The 18977-nt window shown below is 39.2% G+C and overlaps 1 protein-coding gene across 5 annotated transcripts in view; it reads right to left on the reverse strand.

The window, feature by feature from the left end:
* The window catches only part of NFIA (nuclear factor I A), a 377388-nt gene that overhangs the window by 28784 nt on the left and 329627 nt on the right, over positions 1–18977 (reverse strand). For 4 of the 5 annotated variants that reach the window (XM_047869648.1, XM_047869645.1, XM_047869644.1 and 1 more), the window contains one exon: positions 9336–9427. The exons of the other annotated variant lie outside the window; for it this stretch is intronic. In XM_047869648.1, coding sequence (XP_047725604.1) covers positions 9336–9427 — 92 coding nt within the window. The remainder of the gene's footprint in view (positions 1–9335; positions 9428–18977) is intronic. 5 annotated transcript variants of the gene reach the window in all.

Genomic DNA, 18977 nt, shown 5'->3' on the forward strand with positions numbered 1-18977 from the left:
TCTGCAACCAGAGGCACCAGGCATGAGGATGAATGGACAACATGCTGAGGAGGGTAGAGTAGAATCTCTGAAAGAGCATGGGCTCCCGCTGGCATCATATAGCAGATGAAATAAGGCCAACAACCACTCAGAATTTCATGTCAGGAAAATAACTCTAGTTGGCTTAAGCAACGCTCAAGTGGGTTTTTTTTCTAGGAGGTAGAGGGTACTGCCTTCATTTCATAGATGAAGGCATTGAATTTTAAGGGATAATGTCCAAGATCACACCGATGAATGGCATAGCCAGGATGTGAAAATAGGTCTATCCTCCTCTTTAATTCATATTCTTTTCCCCTTTTCCCCCCACAAAGAAATCAGGCCATGAGTACCAAGTATGTTTCCCTTGGTGTCTTGGAACTTCTGCCGATCAGAAGCATCATCATCAAGAGCCATCTAAAAACTGGGAATTTTGACAGCAATTCTGCAACCAAAACTAGGGTTTCCTGGCTTCGTTGCAAGGCTATCATCAAATTCAGACCTCACTCTTCTCAATTCTCTGTACAAATTCTCACCTTCTGTTTTCTAGCTTTCCTCCCACCTCATTTTTTGGCCCCCCTTTTCCCACGATCCCAAGGCCAATTTAACGGATACCAGATTTTTTACCCCTCTTCTTCCGTAAAATCGAATTATTTCCTATGCAGGCTCCCTCTTATCTTACCCTTCTCCGTGGCCACTGATCTCGTTTTAATACTGAGAAGAGGCAAGTGAGGAAGGAGCCAGTATTTATTGAGCACCTATTGTGTGCCAAATCCCAAGTAGGCACCCAATTCTTTCAATAATCATCCATTTCCTGTAACTAAGAAGCTTCCCCAAATCTTTCTGGAGCAAGGCAAAAACCAACCAAACAAAAAAGATTAACACCACGCTAACACACAGAGTTAAAGGTAATGGGATTACAGAAGCATAAGAATGGAGGGAGAAAAGGAGACCAGTATCTAGAACTGATGCCCTTACTTTGTCCAGAAGTGAAGTGTGTGGCTGAGGACATCTCAAAGGTGCTGCTAAATTAAAAACTGAAAGACTGTATAATGGGGTAACAACAATAATGGGTCTACTTAATGCCTACTTAAGTAATAATGCCTACTTAATGGGTTGCTCTTAAGATCAAATGAGAAAATAGTTTGTAACCCAGAAAATACCATTTAAATATGAGTTTAGTTAGGGGCGCCTGGGTGGCTCAGTGGATTGGGCAACTGACTTCAGCTCAGGTCATGATCTCACGGTTTGTGGGTTCGAGCCCCGCGTTGGGCTCTGTGCTGACAGCTCAGAGTCTGGAGCCTGTTTCAGATTCTGTGTCTCCCTCTCTCTCTCTGCCTCTCCCCCACTCACGCTCTGTCTCCGTCTCTCTCTCAAAAATGAACGTTAAAAAAATATATATAAATATGAATTTAGTTATCAGCCAAACAATAAAAGCTATCATTTGTTGAATGGTTAGTTGGAATCAAGCATTTACTTTCTCTACACCAACAGAACTAAGACTTAAAACAACCATTAGAGATCATATAATCATCATTCTACAGTTAATAAACCAGACTAGAAAAAACTGAATTACCAAGAAAAAAGAAAAAAAAAATAACCAAAAAATGAAAACATATACTGCTTCTAACTGAACGAATAAAGTTCTACCCAAGTTCTGAAAAGGAAGCCCATAATCTCAGCTGCTCTGCTATCTGGTCTCTGGGCAGAATCTAGCTGTTCTCACAGATGTGGACCAACATCATTAGTAAAGGTCTTTTTCCCAGACAGGAAGACAGAACGAGCCTAGTCTTATTTTACAGATGCATGAACTAATAGGAAACTGGTCTTCAGAAAGACCAAGTGATGCATCGGTCCTATCCCACAGGACACAATTCCTAGGCTTTTGATTCCTTGACGTAAGAGGATGAGTCAATCTTAGGCCATCTTAAAGAGAAAATGGTCAATAACTTTTCACTAACAGTAATTAAGCATGCAGATGGCATTTGGGAAAGAGAAGTTTGAGAGACAAACCGGTTCAAATCCTGGCTACCTCAACGGCCTGGGACGAAGGTACTCTTCTGAAACGCCAGTTTCCTCATCTGTAAAATGGGGATAACAGCACCAATCTCAGACGACTCTGAGTCCGGTAGCAAGTTCAGGCACAGAACCTGGCACATGTGGGTACTTAAGACACAGTACTGATTTGACCAATAAGTCTTCTTAACTTCGTCCAAAGTCAGAAGGAAATGAAATTTTGTCTGCCATTGTATGGGCTTGTAACTGAAATGCTCAAATTCAATTCTAACTAGAAAGGGGAAGCTACTTTTTTTTTTTTTTTTTTTTTTTTGCCTCTAAGAAATCTTAGTTTCCTGCCTTTGCAGCTCTCTGACTGCTCCCTGAACTTCTGTGGGTACCCAACCTCCTACAGGCAGAAAGCACGGGGCAGGTTGGGGAGGAGGCAGAGAAGGCTTCAGCTAACTTGAGTGTAATCTCAGGTGACCTTGGTGCCCTGGGCAAGGGCATTACACAAGGAGGGGGAGTTTCTTGGAAATGAAGGGTGAAGGAGCTACAGGACATGACTGCGTATCTGGTTGGTCCAGAGAAGACAGAACTCAATAAACATGTTGCTCTTCCTAGGAAGGGCGAAATAAAGCCTTATCTACCAGCTCATGCATAGCATAAATGGGCAAAAATTAAAGGTAGGGGGGGTAAAAAAAAGGGTGAATTACATGAAAACCAGAATCATATCATCACATCAAAATTAGATATGGATAGAAAAATGGTTTAGCCTTTCTGCCCCCTTCCACTCTTTGAAAAGTTCTTATACTATGGTCTCAAAGCCTCTTAGGCAAATTAGGCAAATCTTATTGTAACTGGCATCACGCTGCATTATTAATTTGTTGTTGTCACTACTATTATTATTATTTTAAATGTCTATTCATTTTTTTTTTTAATTTTTTTTTTCAACGTTTATTTATTTTTGGGACAGAGAGCGACAGAGCATGAATGGGGGAGGGGCAGAGAGAGAGGGAGACACAGAATCGGAAACAGGCTCCAGGCTCTGAGCCATCAGCCCAGAGCCTGACGCAGGGCTCGAACTCACGGACCGCAAGATCGTGACCTGGCTGAAGTCGGACGCTTAACCGACTGCGCCACCCAGGTGCCCCTTAAATGTCTATTCATTTTTGAGGGGGGGGGCAGAGAGAGAGGGAGACAGAGGATCTGAAGCAGGCTGTGCACTGACAGCAATAAGCCCTATGTGGGGTTCGACCTCACAAACCGTGATATTATGACCTGAGCTGAAGTCGGACGCTCAACCGACTGAGTCACCCAGGTACCCCACTATTATTGTTTTTTTTAAACATCTGTGTCTTCTACTAGTCTCTGAACAACTTGAGGAGAATTGTTACATCCTACATTCTGTAGGTGTTGGGAATACTATAAGAAATGGTGAGTAAGCAAAGAAAGGAACTTATGAAGAGTTTTGTGGATTGCCTATGCTTTTGTCTCTCAAGCAGAACTTCAGGAATATGACACAGAATGTCAACAGATGGAAATGCTCTCCATATTCGCTGCCTCCCCACGTTCCTTATGCATCCCCACCAGAGGCAGACAATGGGTGACATGCCCATAATTTAGCCATGCAGGGACCTCTCTAGATCAGGTGGTTTCCAGCACAGTGAAGTGTGTGGCTTGTGCCTACGTTTATAAATTTCATGAAGCAAAAGCAGTGAAGTCACACTGCTCGCAGGCCGAGCAGCTAAATGATTTATTAAGCAAAGGTTACAGCACCTGTGCCTTTTTGTCAACAAATCAGGCCCATGCCATGCCAAGCGATTCTTCTAATAACCCAAATGGTAATTTGGTTTTAAATAGCATTTCAGATACCACAATTCTGTTGATGCAGAACAGTGATAGATTTGGGTGGCAGGGAAGAAATGCCTGTTTTTAATATTGTTTGCACTCATTTTTCATCTTAAAGAATTAGTTCTCATTGGAGTTCTGCAGGTTAAGCATTTTATTTGAACATTCTGATTAAACTAGAACCTGAATCGAAATGAGTTCTTTGCTCAGTCCTTCTGTGTGGGAATTGGTATTTCTATTTATTACCTGATGATGAAATATTAACTTTTTCCTCTAAATAAATGCATCCTCTTAATGGCTCTCGTTTTCAGGGATCAGATTAAATTATGGGATGCAATTGAAATGGCCATTGGCTTTCTGCTATTTGAGATGAGAGCATGTTCTCTATTATATTATATCATTCAGTGGGCGTGCAGGGGACATTAATAGTGTCCAAAGTGAAGTAAAAACTCTATGCCCCAGAGACTTCTCTATACATTAATATCAACTGTTCCTAGGACAAAATTGAAAAATAAGAGATTTGGGGTGGGACCAAGCGGTCATGGTGTCTCAAAACAGACGGATGTTCTGAAAGCTGTAGGGAGGTGGCCACCCCCGATTTTAATGAGTTACGAAGTGGGGGATGCAGAGGGATACGAGTCAAATAATGATAGTAGCAGAGGTAGCAGGCAAGTGAGGCAGAAGAATGGGACAGATAACTTGGCAGGAATGTTCGAACACAGCCACGAGCTGCGGTGAAATGTACAACGCAATTGCGAGATGGTTTGAAAGAAAACTAGCTCAAGGCAAGGCTAAAAAGAAGGCGATTCCATCTCAGTGAAGGGAGGAATTCACTGGAGGAAAAAAAAAAAAACAGATTGGAAGGGAAGGAGGAGAAAAAAATGGCTTTCAATTATCCACGTTATCTTTCCCTACCAATCATTACAGATGATGAATTGGTGCAATAAAAGCCAATATTCAATTTTTCCAATTTACATGGAAAGAAGGCCATAATATATTGTTAAAGGGAAGAAACAGCAAGTTATCAAACGGGGTATGTAATATGATCTCATTTTTGCAATATACTTGTATGCATAGAAACAGTCTGGATGGATTTATATGGAAATGTTAACAGTAGGACTACAAGTGATTTTTATTATTTTTCCCATCTGTATTTTCCACAATTAACATGCATCATGACTGTAATGAGAAAAAGTCATTATTTTTAAACTTTCTTATGAATCATTTAGATTCAAGCAATGTATGCTGACTACCCACTATGTGCTTGGCATGAGAATCGGTACTTTGAGAGAGGTCAGCACACAATTACTGTGGATTTTGTTGATAAACTGCCTACTTTTCCTATTTGCTTTACAGAATTTCATGCTCTTCAGAGGTGAAAGGGCCATCGGAGTTTATCGAACGATTACATTTTAAAAGTTGTGGTGAAACACACATAACATAAACTGGACTGTCTTAAACTAATTTTAAGTGGACAGTTTAGTGTTATTCAGTATGGTCACGCTGCTGTGCAGTCATCACCAACCATCTCCAGAACTCTTTTCATCTTGCAAAATGGAAACTCCATACCCTTTAAACAACGACTCTCCATCCCGCCATCCTCCCATCCCGCAGCCACACTTCTATTTTCTCTATGAGTCTGACTCCTTCAGGAACCTCACATACATAGGATCATACAGTATTTGTCCTTTCAGGACTGGCATCTTTCACTTAGCATGACATCATCAAGGTTCATCCGTGTAGCATACTGCAGAATTTCCTTCATTTTTAAGGCCAGATCATATGCACTATACCACATTAAAATGGTGTATGCACAACAAAATGTATATGCCATATTTTGTTTATCCTATGTGTCTGTGGATGGAGACCTGGGTTGCTTCCACCTTTTGTCTATTGTGAATAATGCCAAGTACGTGGGCGTACCAATACCTCTTCAAGACCTTGCTTTCCATCTCTTGGCTATATACTGGTGATTAGATTTTAATACGGTCTCAGGTTTAAAAGCAGGGAGCATGCTCATAGTATTCCAGAGCTGAGCATCAGTCAGAGTGGCTCACCAGCATGTGAGGCCTTCGTGAAGCACAATGGTTAGAGAACACAGGCCTGGCAGTCAGCAAGCTGGGTACAAATTCTTCCTTCACTTCTCACTGCTTATGGCCATGGGAAAATGAATAATCTCTTTAGGTCTCAGTTTCCACATATAGAGTGGAGATAATTATAGCTACCCTATTGGGGTGGCTGCAAAGATTAGTTGGGAAATGTACCTAAGGTACTTAGTACACAGGAAATGCTCAACGAATAGAAGCTCTATATAGTTAAAGAATACTTTTTTAAAAGTTGTTGGTTTTTTAAGATTTATTTTGAGAGAGAGAGAGAGAAAGAGAGAGAGAGCTGGGGAGGGGCAGAGAAAGAGAGGGAGAGAGAATCGCAAGCAGGCTCTGCATGGTCAGCACAGAGTCTGATGTGGGGCTTAGACTCACGAACGGCAAGATCATGACCTGAGCCAAAACCAAGAGTTGGACGCTTAACCGACTGATTCACCCAAGTGCCCCAAGAGTACTTTTTATAAATAAAGTTCTTACTTTCTTTATAAACTGAAAGCTGCCTATTTACAAGGTCTACACAGTCGTTCAAGTTCTATCTGCTACAAAACAACAGAGACCATATCTAATCTGTCTCCTATAAGTCAATGCTTCAGTTATGTTGAAGAGATTTCCACTGGGAACTGGTCTTTTGGAGAAAGGGACACCATTTGACCTTGCGTTTGTTCATGCATTTGTGTACCTCTTCTGCATTTGTAAAGCTCAAGTACCTGCTTGGCTGACCCTTCAATTTTACTTCTCTAAAGGTAGAAAGCAAAATGTCATCTCTCCAGAAAACTTTTCTATACTTCAGTTAATACACATTTCATGCCTCATCAACAAAAGCATCAAAGGTAGAAAAAAATGCAAGCTTGTGTAGAAAATTACTAATCTGCAGGCCATGTTCAAATTAGGTCTTAAAAAATTCCTGTAAAAAAAGAAAAACCAGACTCACTTCTGAACTAATGTCTTCTCAAAAAGGAGATTATTTTTTAAGAATATGACCATTTTTATCTACATCTATACATGTCTAACACTTTAAATGGTTCCGGAAAGTAGTTCCTTTTTTTTTTTTTTCTTAAAGAGTTAACATATACTCCTTAAAATTAAAAGATTTTGAGCATAGGGGCACCTGGGTGGCTCAGTCAGTTAAACCAAGTGACCCTTGGTTTTGGCTCAGATCACGATCTCACAGTTTGTGAGTTTGAGCTCTGCATCGGGCTGGGTTCTCTGCACTGACAGCTAGGAAACTGTTTGGGATTCTTTCTCCCTCTCTCTCTGCCCCTCCTCTGCTTGCACTCTCTCTCTCTCTCTCTCTCTCTCTCTCTCTCTCTCTCTCAAAATAAATAAATAAATAAAAATTTAAAAAAGATTTTGAGCATATCATTTTTACCTTAGGATATATACACACATTTTTTTTTTAAATGACAACTCCATTAGTACAGTTTCTCATAAGACAATTGGGATGGTTTTCTTCAAGATGAATGTGGCAGGTGTAACTGTGGTAAGAAACATTTAAGCTGTTGTCCCTATGATGCCAAATATTTAACAGACACCAAAAAAAATTCAGTTCCAGATGCCAAAATTGGGTCTAAATGACATCATTCATCCAGATGCGTGGAGAATCTGGATTTTTAAGAATTGAATTTTTGTGGTCAACATCATGAAGACTCAGTTTCTGGGTTAAATAAGGCATTTGTGAAACAAAGCCTTTTGGAATATAACACGTTTTGATTATAGAGAAACAAATTGAAAGGAACACAGGGTACCATTTCAGTGCTATGAATCACAGATTGTATAAAAAAATACTATGTAAAGTACAAACAGGACATTTCCAAACTGCATATTTGAGGTTCTTAATGAAGTAACCCAAGCACTCTGGGGCTTCAAGAAAAGCAACCATTCAATATAGAGCCACTGTCCCCGGTTCCCCCCTCCCACTGAACGTGAACACATGAGCCAAAAGTACAAAATCAAATTTTAATGCATCTGAGGTAATTGTTCAACTTCCAATTCACCAGTTAAGCATTTGAAGGGGTAGGAAACCTTTATAAGCAATAAACCGGAACAATTTTATGGCAGGTCCAGAGTAGATGTTAATCCCAGAAGCCAAGGATATGCCCGCTTCAGGAGGAACAGCAGAAGTGGGAAATTCAAGAGTTAACCTGCTGCCTCCCCTTTTTGCTCCCCTTCCCCTCCCAGCTGCCTCCTCTGAGGCTGTACTTTCTGTGACCCCGCTTTGGCGTAAGGAAGGCTTCAGACACAATGTAGTTTCACCTGCACTGTCGACACAGCAATAAACTAAAATCCTTTACAGAGTGAGCAAATGGACCCAGGAAGGCAAATCTATCCCGTTGATAAGCATCTGGTCATATTCTTATAAACAAAGATGAGTAGTTACAAATTTGGCATCTGGAGATTACACACCCAGGCATATGCACAAAATATCCCAGGGAATTTTTTCAAACAACATGCTGAGAACCTCACAAAGAACATACTTTATGTCAATTATGATAGTATATAGTTCCATTCTAATTAGGAAATCAGAGAGTAGTTCCTTTCCAAACTTTAATCTAATTCTATTTCACAAACTTCAAATATCTCTACATCTACTACCTTTGAACTCCAAAAGTCTCTCACTGTTTCTTAATGAACAGCCATTTCAAAACTTTTAAAAGGGATTTCTTCTCCTTGACCTGTACTAGGGCAAAACACAACTGTCTACTGAAAAACAAGCTCTAGATGTCGTCGTACACTCTTTTCTCAATCACCTACCTCAACATATGACATTATAGTCGCATATGTCCCCTCCCACCCCGCTGCACCTTGCTCTCTAGTGGCCAGCGTAACCAGTAACATCACCTATTTCTGCACCAACACCAGCAACTTAATAGGACTCAGAAACCCTCTCTTTTCTTTTCTTTTTTCAGAAAGTTTGCCAGGTTCCTGGGGACCCTATAGTGAATACAGAAGAGTGGCTGGTTCCCCCATTCCCTGGATGCACTCTGATTTTAACAGCAACCAGAGTGGACTTTTCCGGGTAGAGGTATACTTCCATCTGCTTGCATGCAGAGAGACCAGAATTCCTAGACAAGGAAACACACGCTAGCTAGCACTGGGAAACCTTTCTCGCCACCGCAAAAGGAGTTCTGGCACAGAAGCCTTCCTCTTCTACCCTCTCGATACGAGAAACGAAAAATCGCAGACAGCGTTTTCCACGATTTCTGAGAACACAGGGAAATGTGGCTGTAGGGCCAGGAAGGTTGGGGTCAGGAGGAAAGGGGACCAAACAGGGGCTGGGAAATGCAGCCTGTTGTGCCAAAAGACGAATTACAATGCACCTGATGAATAAAACAAGCTGCACCACATACAGAAAAGATGAGAGCGGCCCACCTGTGTCTGTTGAGGGATATTTACAAAGCTTGGATCCCGTGGTCCAACACTGACGAATCGGTTTGCGGGGGAGGTGCTGGGTGTCGAGTAGGCTGTGAAGGGAAGGGACACATGCGTTCAGGAAGCAGCACGAGATTGCACACACAAACAACACCAAAACACACAGTCTCTGAGCCTACGCAGCTGATTAACAAGGAAATGTGCAAACACTGTAGCTAGCAAAAGGGATCTGGCTAGCAAGGGCATTTGAGACAGTCATAAAAGGGAAGGGGTGTTGGCTTCTAAAGACTGTTGGAGTAAAACGATGTCAAATTGGTGCTCAGATGAGTTCTTTTCTCCTTCCGTCATACAAATTAGAACATGCAGGACATTTTTGCAAACTATACTTTCTGAGTTAAACATGAGCTCAGGAGTCAGAAAGAGATATCCTAGTCCTTACAGCACAGGGAGAGAGAAATTAGGTAGAAAGGGGGAGGAAAGCAGTTCATTTTACAACCTTGCTTTTCACACTACTGCATTCCCCAAAATCATGAGACATTCCTGTGCCTCTATAGCTAAATACTGAAGAGGAGTCTTTATAGAAGAAATTAATGGGTTCTCCAGAAAGGAGGTGGAAAACCATTTAGAACCAGCTGTCTTTATAGGTCCCAGGAGAGTGTCTAGAATCTCTATGATGCACGAAATGTGCTTAAAATATTAATATTTGGGGGTGCCTGAGTAGCTCAGTCGGTTAAGTGTCCGACTTCAGCTCAGGTCATGATCTCACAGCTCGTGGGTTTGAGCCCTGCGTTGGGCTCTATGTTGACAGCTCAGAGCCTAGAACCTGCTTTGGATTCTGTGTCTCCCTCTCTCTCCGCCCTCCCCACTCTCAAATATAAATAAATATTTAAAAAACATTAACATCTAGTCTCCCGAGCCTAGAACCTTTCTGTTAAAGGTACAAACTATCAAGATCCTGTGTAAACCAAGCTATCACCCTGGAACCACACTTCAGTTTCCTATCCTTTCACAGTAAAGTTTTGTTGTTGGTTTTTATATATACAGAACTGTATATATATTTTGGGTTTTACATTTATATTTGAGAGCTTCACTCTAGTTTAGTGAGAAAAAAACTCAGCGGCTTTGGTGTTTTGTTGGCTTATAAATCCAAATGTGCATTTGGTCCTTTGGTGTCCTGCAATACCCTTCTCTATCACAAACTCCCGATATTTATTCGCATTCTTTCTTTGTACTAGAACTTTTAGATAGACTCTTGCTTCATTTCAAATCTGTTAACAATGCTTGTAAAAGGGGCCAAATTTTTCGAACTAAGTCTAGACACACACCATCTAAAAGATGAAAAGGGTCTTCAATTTTGAAAAAGCACAGATAACTGAGGGAATCATACCAAATCCCTTTGCTAGATTTCTTTTTTCCTTTTTGGCATCATCCACTTTGTTTTTGATTTTCTGTTTTACAGAAAACCACTCGGACTTCTTGTTTCTTTTGTGAAGCACAAAAGATATCTAAAGATAAAATTTCCACCAGTTTGGCCCAAGTCCTGTTGGTCATCTTTGGTAAGAGCTAAGTCACCCCCACCGATCTGTGATGGTCGCATGGTGTGGCTGTGTTAAACCAGCATGGAACAGTGGATGGACATGAGGATCCTCTGATGTCTAGTAATAAGAAAGTTTTGTTGTAGTATTTGTTTTAGAAGGATTTGTCCGGTAATAGCTTTATATAAAACAATCTAGATGTATGATGTGTTATACTGTCTACTCATGTGAATCTACTGATTTCCTTCCCAGCCCATCTAACGTTAGACTAAATTGAACACAATGGAAAAATACCTGTCGATGTAGCCTTTCTGTATGTACCTCTCACTCACTGGTATGGCAGAAATTTAAGTTTTTAAAAATTCAGTAAATTTAAGTTTTTAAAAATTCAGTAAAAGAATTTTTGTTAATTGCTTTATTCAGCCTATTGCTTTGCTTTGAGATGGTTTAAGAAGTTTCCATAGAAAATTATTATTGAAAATGATGGACTATAATTACCTGGTAGTGAATTTACCTGCTCCTAGGGCATAAAGAAGATGTGGGAGAGATAAGGAGGAAGCTAGTAGATGAAATAACCTGTCAAACTTCTCAGTGGTTGGTGGGGGGCAGGGGCGGGGGGAGTGTTCCTTCACACGTGAATAGAATGGGAGGGTGAGAAGGAACAATAAAGGTATGAGGAGTATGCAAACGGTACGAGACTAAGTGATTGATGACAGATGCAGAGATCTGAATCCTAGAGAACTGTGTGTGCGGGTCTGCACTGGTCACAACAGACACACCACAGGATTTCCTACGATGCTTTTGCCGCACTGGTGACTTCAGAAACAAGCACGCTGACTGATCCCAGGATTCATGTTTTGTTTGTTTGTTTGTTTGTTTGTTTGCTTTTACTAAACCCGGAAAGGCTTGCACTCCATTCCATTCTCTATTGTTTGCCAGACCTAAATGGTGCCATTTGGAAGGTTTAGCATACAAATAATTTAGCCACTCAAAACTGCTAACAACTGGCTATTTTTTCTTCTTCAGGCATAGAGACCAACTTTGAATTCTCAATTTCAAAATATCCCAGAAGGCCTTTAATGCTTTCATAGGCATCCTAAAACTGTTTCAAAGTTTAGTCTGGTCTTTAAAACAAGAGCAACAGTGAGAGAGGTGGTAGTGTGTTAGCATTAAAAAAAAAAAAAGAGAGAAGGAAAAGAAAAGAAAAGAGAAGAAAAGAAAAGGAAACAAAAAAAAAAGGATATTACAACTACAAAAACCTGGGAATCTCTGAGTACCCAAGTCATCAAATGGAAGAAATGGTGCCCAGGGAAATTTATTCTATAGAAATGTAGCTTCTGGGAAAACTCAAGGACACAGGGAAAACAAGGGAAGGAAGAAAGAAAGTCTGACTCATCTTCCATTATGGTAGTTACAATAGCCAGCGTGTTCACCTACAACAGGATGTAGTTCCAGAAATGAGGTGACATTAGTTAAATTTGATTTTTCCAAAGAAAAAGTGGAATAAGGGAGTTACACTATTGAATAAAAACCTCAATTGCAACTTTTTATTAAAACAACCACATATACCATAGCAAATCAATTATACATGCATAGTTAAGAGCTTTCAACATGAATATAAAATCAAGTAAAGGGGGCAATGTGGTAATTAATTATATACAACTGTATTTATTATGCTATTATATCACATTCATATCTTTCTTAATTATAATTCTGGCATTATTTACAGCAGCAATAATCAAATGCTACAGAAAGAGCTTCAGGAAATCATGAAATCCAGAAAATAATTTTCTGGGAAGATTATTATAGGCATTTTTTTGAGGATTCTGGAGGGATGATTCAGGGGCATTTGACAATTTTCTGATAAAGTCAATCAGGAAAGGGAAATCAATTTGCTTATATAATCTCATTGTAAAAGTCCTCATGGCAAAGATGACTATTAGAAATCAAATTATTGATTATTTGCTTCTGAAGCAGAAGCTTTGTTTGTTTGTTGTTGTTGTTGTTTTTGCTTTTTTTTTTTTTTAAGCAAGTCTTCTTATCCACATGAGCAGTATCATCATGGACTATTTTCCTAATGTTATGGATGAACATTCCTATTAGAAGCTTTCACCATTTTATTGGCACTAATAAGATATTTTTCCTCTTTCTACTGTATTTCTTCCCATTATCCAATAGTCTTACTTTGGCCTTAGCCATAGTGATAAGTATCAAAATCCTAGACCAGAATTTGATCCCATATCCAGAAAATCCCATTCTTCTGCGTTACCCACTTACCATACACGTTGCTAATTATATAATCCTTCACTTAGTGCAAATCCTGTCTCAGTACGGTCAGTTGGAAGGATGGCTCAAGAACTGTTCATGCTTTATAAGTAATACTTTTACAAGGCCTCTTGAGGATGCCAGAATCTATCTCTAGCGGGGACTATGAGGCGGGCATGAGGCAGTGGGCAGGACGTGGCAGAGATTGCCCTTTAAATCTGCTCTTTACCACTGTGCAGGTAGGTGTTCCCTGGGAGAACTTAGCCTTTCTGTCTTCAGAAATGATGTAACTGACTGCCTGCAAGCCTAAAAGAACTCCTACGTTTATTGTTCCCAAGGTGTAAGGCTTTGTTTTGTTTTGTTTCTTTTTCTCAATGAGAAGATGTAAGGGATGTGTCCGGATAAAGAAATCATGATATTTCCACATAAATCCATTTTGAGTCTGCAATGGCCTTCACCTATAAAATCAAATCTGACCACGGTGTTAACAAGGTGGTCAAACTGTCTTGAACAAAGATGCTTGGAGCCTTCCTTGTTTTTGGGGGAAAAAATATGACCGAAGAAAAAGATATTAAAATATTTGTACCATTGTCAGTTGACATTTCCTTAAGTTAAAAACTGTATCATTAAAATCACCCAAATCTGACAAACGAGAAAATTAAAAGGAGGCAGACAGAATCAAGGTCTAGTTCAAATTTAGCAACCACTAAAATATGTGTAATCACTGAAAAGGGCGAAAAGGGAGAACATTTAGACAGATGTCTTTGCGGGGAGTGAGTGTAAAGGGAGAGCTGCCTTTTGGTTGAAGCCCCATCAGGACTCCCACAGGGAGGGAGTGCCCACAGGGAGTGCCCACAGGGAGGCTGAGGGGCTGATTCCCCTCTAGCTGAACTGCCTGAGGGGAGCGATGGCCAGCCCCCCTGCCCTGACTAGGGGGAGGTGACACAGTGAGGCACGTTGGCAGAAAAGAAAATGTAAGAGACCTGGTGAGCTTTGAGGCTCTGTATTTACTTCCACACACAGGAAGCAATGAAGTCCCCTAAACCTTGGTAGCCTGGCCTACAAACTGACACGGAGTTTGCAGAGAGATCTGGGTACTGTTTCATCAGACTCCAACTCTACAGAAGAAGTGAACATCCCCTTTTTCATTCCCTTAAACTCTACCAAGTCTAACCTCTAGAGTGCCTCAAAGAGAGATATTTTAATACATTTAAATATTCATATTCATTCTCTCTCTCCATCTGTCTCTCTGTCTCTCTGTCTGTCTCTCATGAACACCTGCTCTGTGCCAGGCTCTGTGCTGAGCACTATGGGAAAGCCAAAGGTGAGCAAGACACAGTGCTAAGAATGCTAGCGTCTAGTGGTGAGAGAGGAGTGTAGAAAATGAAAATATGGTATTAAAGGTGATACAAATAAAACTCGGTGAGATGTTAAAGGACAGAAAAGGGACACACAGGAAAAGCCGTGCAGAGGAAATAGGGATGGCTTTTGCGACATGCTGTAAAAGATGGCGTTGGTTGACAGGTTCAGATGGATGGGGGAGAGGGTCCCACAGGAAACAGCATGGGCAGAGGCGTGGAAGCAGGAACTGGAGGCAGGAATCCGAGGATCAATCACAGAGGGAAAGGAGAAAAGACAGGACGGTGCAAACTACGTTTTGCCATTTAGCTCAGGAAGGTAACATGTTAAGAATCAGAAACCTGAACTATTTGAAAACGGAGGGGAAAAAGTCCATTGAAATTGTTTTTCTCTTAAGAAGAATAAATAATTCATAAAATGAACAAAGTTATCAACTTCCCATTCTGAACACCACTAAGATCGCTTGACCTCCCCACACTCTAAACTTTTCCCTTCATATCTCAAATATTAATAGGCATGTCACATGTTCCCTCGTTCTCAGAAACTCAGACATACTCACATGTGGGGATTTCCCTCCAAAAAAATACCTAGTCAAAAATTCAATTTCATAGACTTTAATGTGACTCTACCACCTGCCTAGGAATGTGCTCGTTATTGGACGGAGGTAATCAAAGCAAGTTCAGGAAGGCAGACTTGAACAGATCCCTGTGTATTCAAGTTGCAATTTTATTAAATGTTTATCAGTGACACCTGACAGTGAAGAAAAAGTGCATGAGACAGCGTTCAGTGGCAAACTTGAAACAGTGAGATGATTAAGCACCTAATTGAAATAGTTTCTAGAATCTTAACTGCACTATTACATTATTTAAAAAAAAAATGAGAAGCCCCGTGAGAAAACATTCATTTCTTAAAAAAAAAAAAAATGCAGTAACTATCAGGAAATAGATTGGCTAATTTCTAAATGAAACCCATTACAGTTTAACTCATTTAGGAACTTGAACAGCACTATTTCTTGCAAGGTCACAAAGAAATGCTGGAGGATATTGGCGTGTTTTTCCTTTAAAGAAATCTATTGGTATCGACAACTTTACAGGGCCTGGGTTAGCATTATTCATATCATTATATAGCCCAGGAAACACATACAGCTTTTCCTATACATCCAGTATTCAGAGATTTAGAAATTCCCACATGATTGGCTGGATATTGTAGTTGTCATCCAGATGTTTGGAATCTAGAAGATAACCACACTGAATTTCCAGTATTTTGATCACATCTGTGCAGTTACCTCCTTCTAATATCTCTGTAAATCTTTTGTCTGCGCAAACAAGTTACCAACAACAACAACAAAAAAGACACAGCCCTCAGGGCATGAAATTAAAACCTACTTATTGCTAGTAAATTATTACAGAACAACACACCCATAATCTTTGTTCCTGAAAAGCTAATGAATTCGAACTTTATTAGCATTACTTAACATGTATGGGAACAATTTGCATGACATGTCTAATGTGCCAGTAGTTCACAAAAATCTTGAGAAGAAGCAATTTAGCCAGATGGTTTTGCTCTGCTGGCATTTCTATTTGTATTAAGGATCCTCACAGGGAGGCAGGGGCTCTAGCTACATCATGATTTGGGGTAAAATATGCAGAAAGGAAGGTATAAGACCATTCATGTGTTCACACAGACAGAAGGGGATCAGAACATGTAAACCGGAGACGCTTTGACCTTCCGCTACCCAAATCTGTGTCATAAGCAGGCGCTTTATACTATTTCTTATACGCAGTCTATTTAAACTGCCTAGAACACTGTTTTTCATAATAGCTGTAAAGGATAAGAATACAGACTTGTTTCAGTTAATTTAAATTTACTTCTGGTGGCTAATCTAAATTCGAAAACTGTCATTTATTTTTATGTATACGCTGTGTGCTGTCCAATTGATAGAACATATATATTGATCTGAAGCAACAATGTACATGAGGAGGCACAGGTGAAAGTTATATTAAATAGCCATAGGGAATAAACTGGATTCAACTGGGGTTTACTAAAAAAAGAAACTTAGATCAATATATTGGATTGCTCCCTTTTGAAAGGCTTCTGCAGCCTCTCCAAAGTCAGTGTAACTGTGGAAACCTACTTCTGGGAATTTATCCTCAAAAAATACTTAAAGGTACAGATAAAGATGTTCATTACAGTATTACTTATAAAGAGGAACAAATTGGAACCACCTTATATGTTAGTGCTTCACTCATATGTTGAAGTATTTTGCAGTCATTAAACACATTTTAAAATAATAATGGCATCATGACATGTTTATAATAGGAGATAAAATGAATAAAACCGGTTTACCAAATGGTATATGTATACATATAGACACACATATGCACACACACATATATCATGATCAATTATGTTTAAAATATGCACAGAAAATGACTGGGAGATAAGCACAGAAAGCGGTTATCTCTGAAGAACGGCATTGTAAATGATTTTTAAATAATGTCCAGTAATTTTTAATCTTAAATAAACATAAACAGAACCTGAAAACCCAAGTAACACTTTTGTTTTTCCAGCAGTGCAAGGTAGGTAGAAAATGAATTTTAGAACCAGAAAATCCTGGATTGAATCCATTCAATCTCTTACTTGAAATGTGATCTTGGCAAGCCAATTAACCCCTCTCAGCTCCTACATATAAAGACTCCAGCATAATAAATATCATTTACTCACATAGGCATGGCCTTTTAAGGCGTCATCCCTCTGCGTATATCTAATGGGTTACATTTTCTACAGAAGCCATTCAGAAAGTAATCCCTAAGACAGGCTTAGCCAGCAAGATGGGAAATCTCCCAAATTCCATTATACTTAATATTAAAAGGATTGAAGAAAAATGCCAAAGGCATCCAATCGGGGACTATTGATTCCAATATCTGATTAAGGGTATTACACTCTGAGACATCTGCCTTCTAACACTTAAAATAAAAAATCCAATCAAGGGTTAATGTTATGATCAGACTCATAAGTAACTTATAAATCGGCACAACCCAGCTGATTGGTGATGTATACCAAAATGAATAGTCACACTGTTGGTACTAGTAATTCCAATTCTAGCAATCTATCCTAATGAAATTATTAAAGTTGGGGACAAAAAGTATTTTCAAAAATATGCAGGAACCTATTTCATAGATTGGGACAAAAGTTAATGTTCTAGAGCAGAGGAATAAGTACAAATTGTTTAAAATCACATTTTCTAATTTTTTTATGAAATACAAAAAGGTGTAAAATACTAATTAAGAAAATAGCATACAGAATATTATATTCAGCATGGTAGCAATCATCTTATGTATGTGTGTGTACATCTACATACAAATACACACATCAACATGCATTAAGGAGAAAATGCACCAAAATGTTAATAGTAGTTGATTATAGGAGAATATAATTTTATTTTTATTTATATGCTACCATATATATTAATTTTCTGAAGAGTATCTTAAAACTCATTTGTCATTTCTGTCATCTGAAAAAGTAAAAAGCTGAGGCAAAAGCAAGACTTGAACGGGTTATGAAAACCTAAATGAAGGGAACGACCTATTGCCTGTTCTCTCTGGTCACTCTTTCTTGACAACGTCCATCTCTTACTCCACTCTTGTTCTTCGACTTTTCACCAATTCAGTGTATGCAGGAGTCTGTTATTCTTGTAATAATATAAAAGTCCCTTATGGAGTGTCTTAGGGTTTTCAGAGGACAGATGTAGGTACAGTATTTTATCTCTAAACAAGGTATATATCCGCATAGGGTAAGTACAAAGCATCAGAGTCCAACAGACCTGAGTTTGAAGCCCAGCTTCATCTCAGTTTCCTCTTTTTAAAAAGAGGACTAACAATCCCAATTTTGCAGATTTATAATCATAATCAAATGAAACTAAGGTAATGCTTATGAAAATACCTATCAAAGCACCTGCTTTCCAACAGTTATTTTTCCTTTGCATATTTAAACATGGTAAAATTACACTGTACACAGAATAGGAATATTTTGCAAAAAGCATTTATGAAAAATTATGATTTAAGATAGTATGTGCCCATTTGTATTCAATGGGTTCCTAAACCAGAAATAGTGGCCAGCTAATGGCAATGGAGAATGCAAATGCTAACCTTACACTTAACTCCTTGCTATAGGTGAGGGAAAAAGAATCCCTTCACCAGAAAGATCACACATTTTTTGCTATCATACCCAAAGTGCCAGTTAATATAGCTAAAATCTAGATGTATAAAAATTGCCAAGATTTTTATGGGATACCCCTCCCCACCCTGAGTTTTGGTCACTGTAGTGATTAAGGTAGAAAGAAGAATTTCTGGATCATTAGACAAATATTTTTGAAAATAAAAAAAAACAATCATATTTGCTATAAAAGGGGGATTTAAAACTCAGTAATATCATTCTCTTTGGATAAGGTACCAAAGAGCTATCCTATGACAAACCAGTTTCT

This window comes from Prionailurus viverrinus, chromosome C1 (genome assembly GCF_022837055.1).
Source record: "Prionailurus viverrinus isolate Anna chromosome C1, UM_Priviv_1.0, whole genome shotgun sequence".
Taxonomy (NCBI): domain Eukaryota; kingdom Metazoa; phylum Chordata; class Mammalia; order Carnivora; family Felidae; genus Prionailurus; species Prionailurus viverrinus.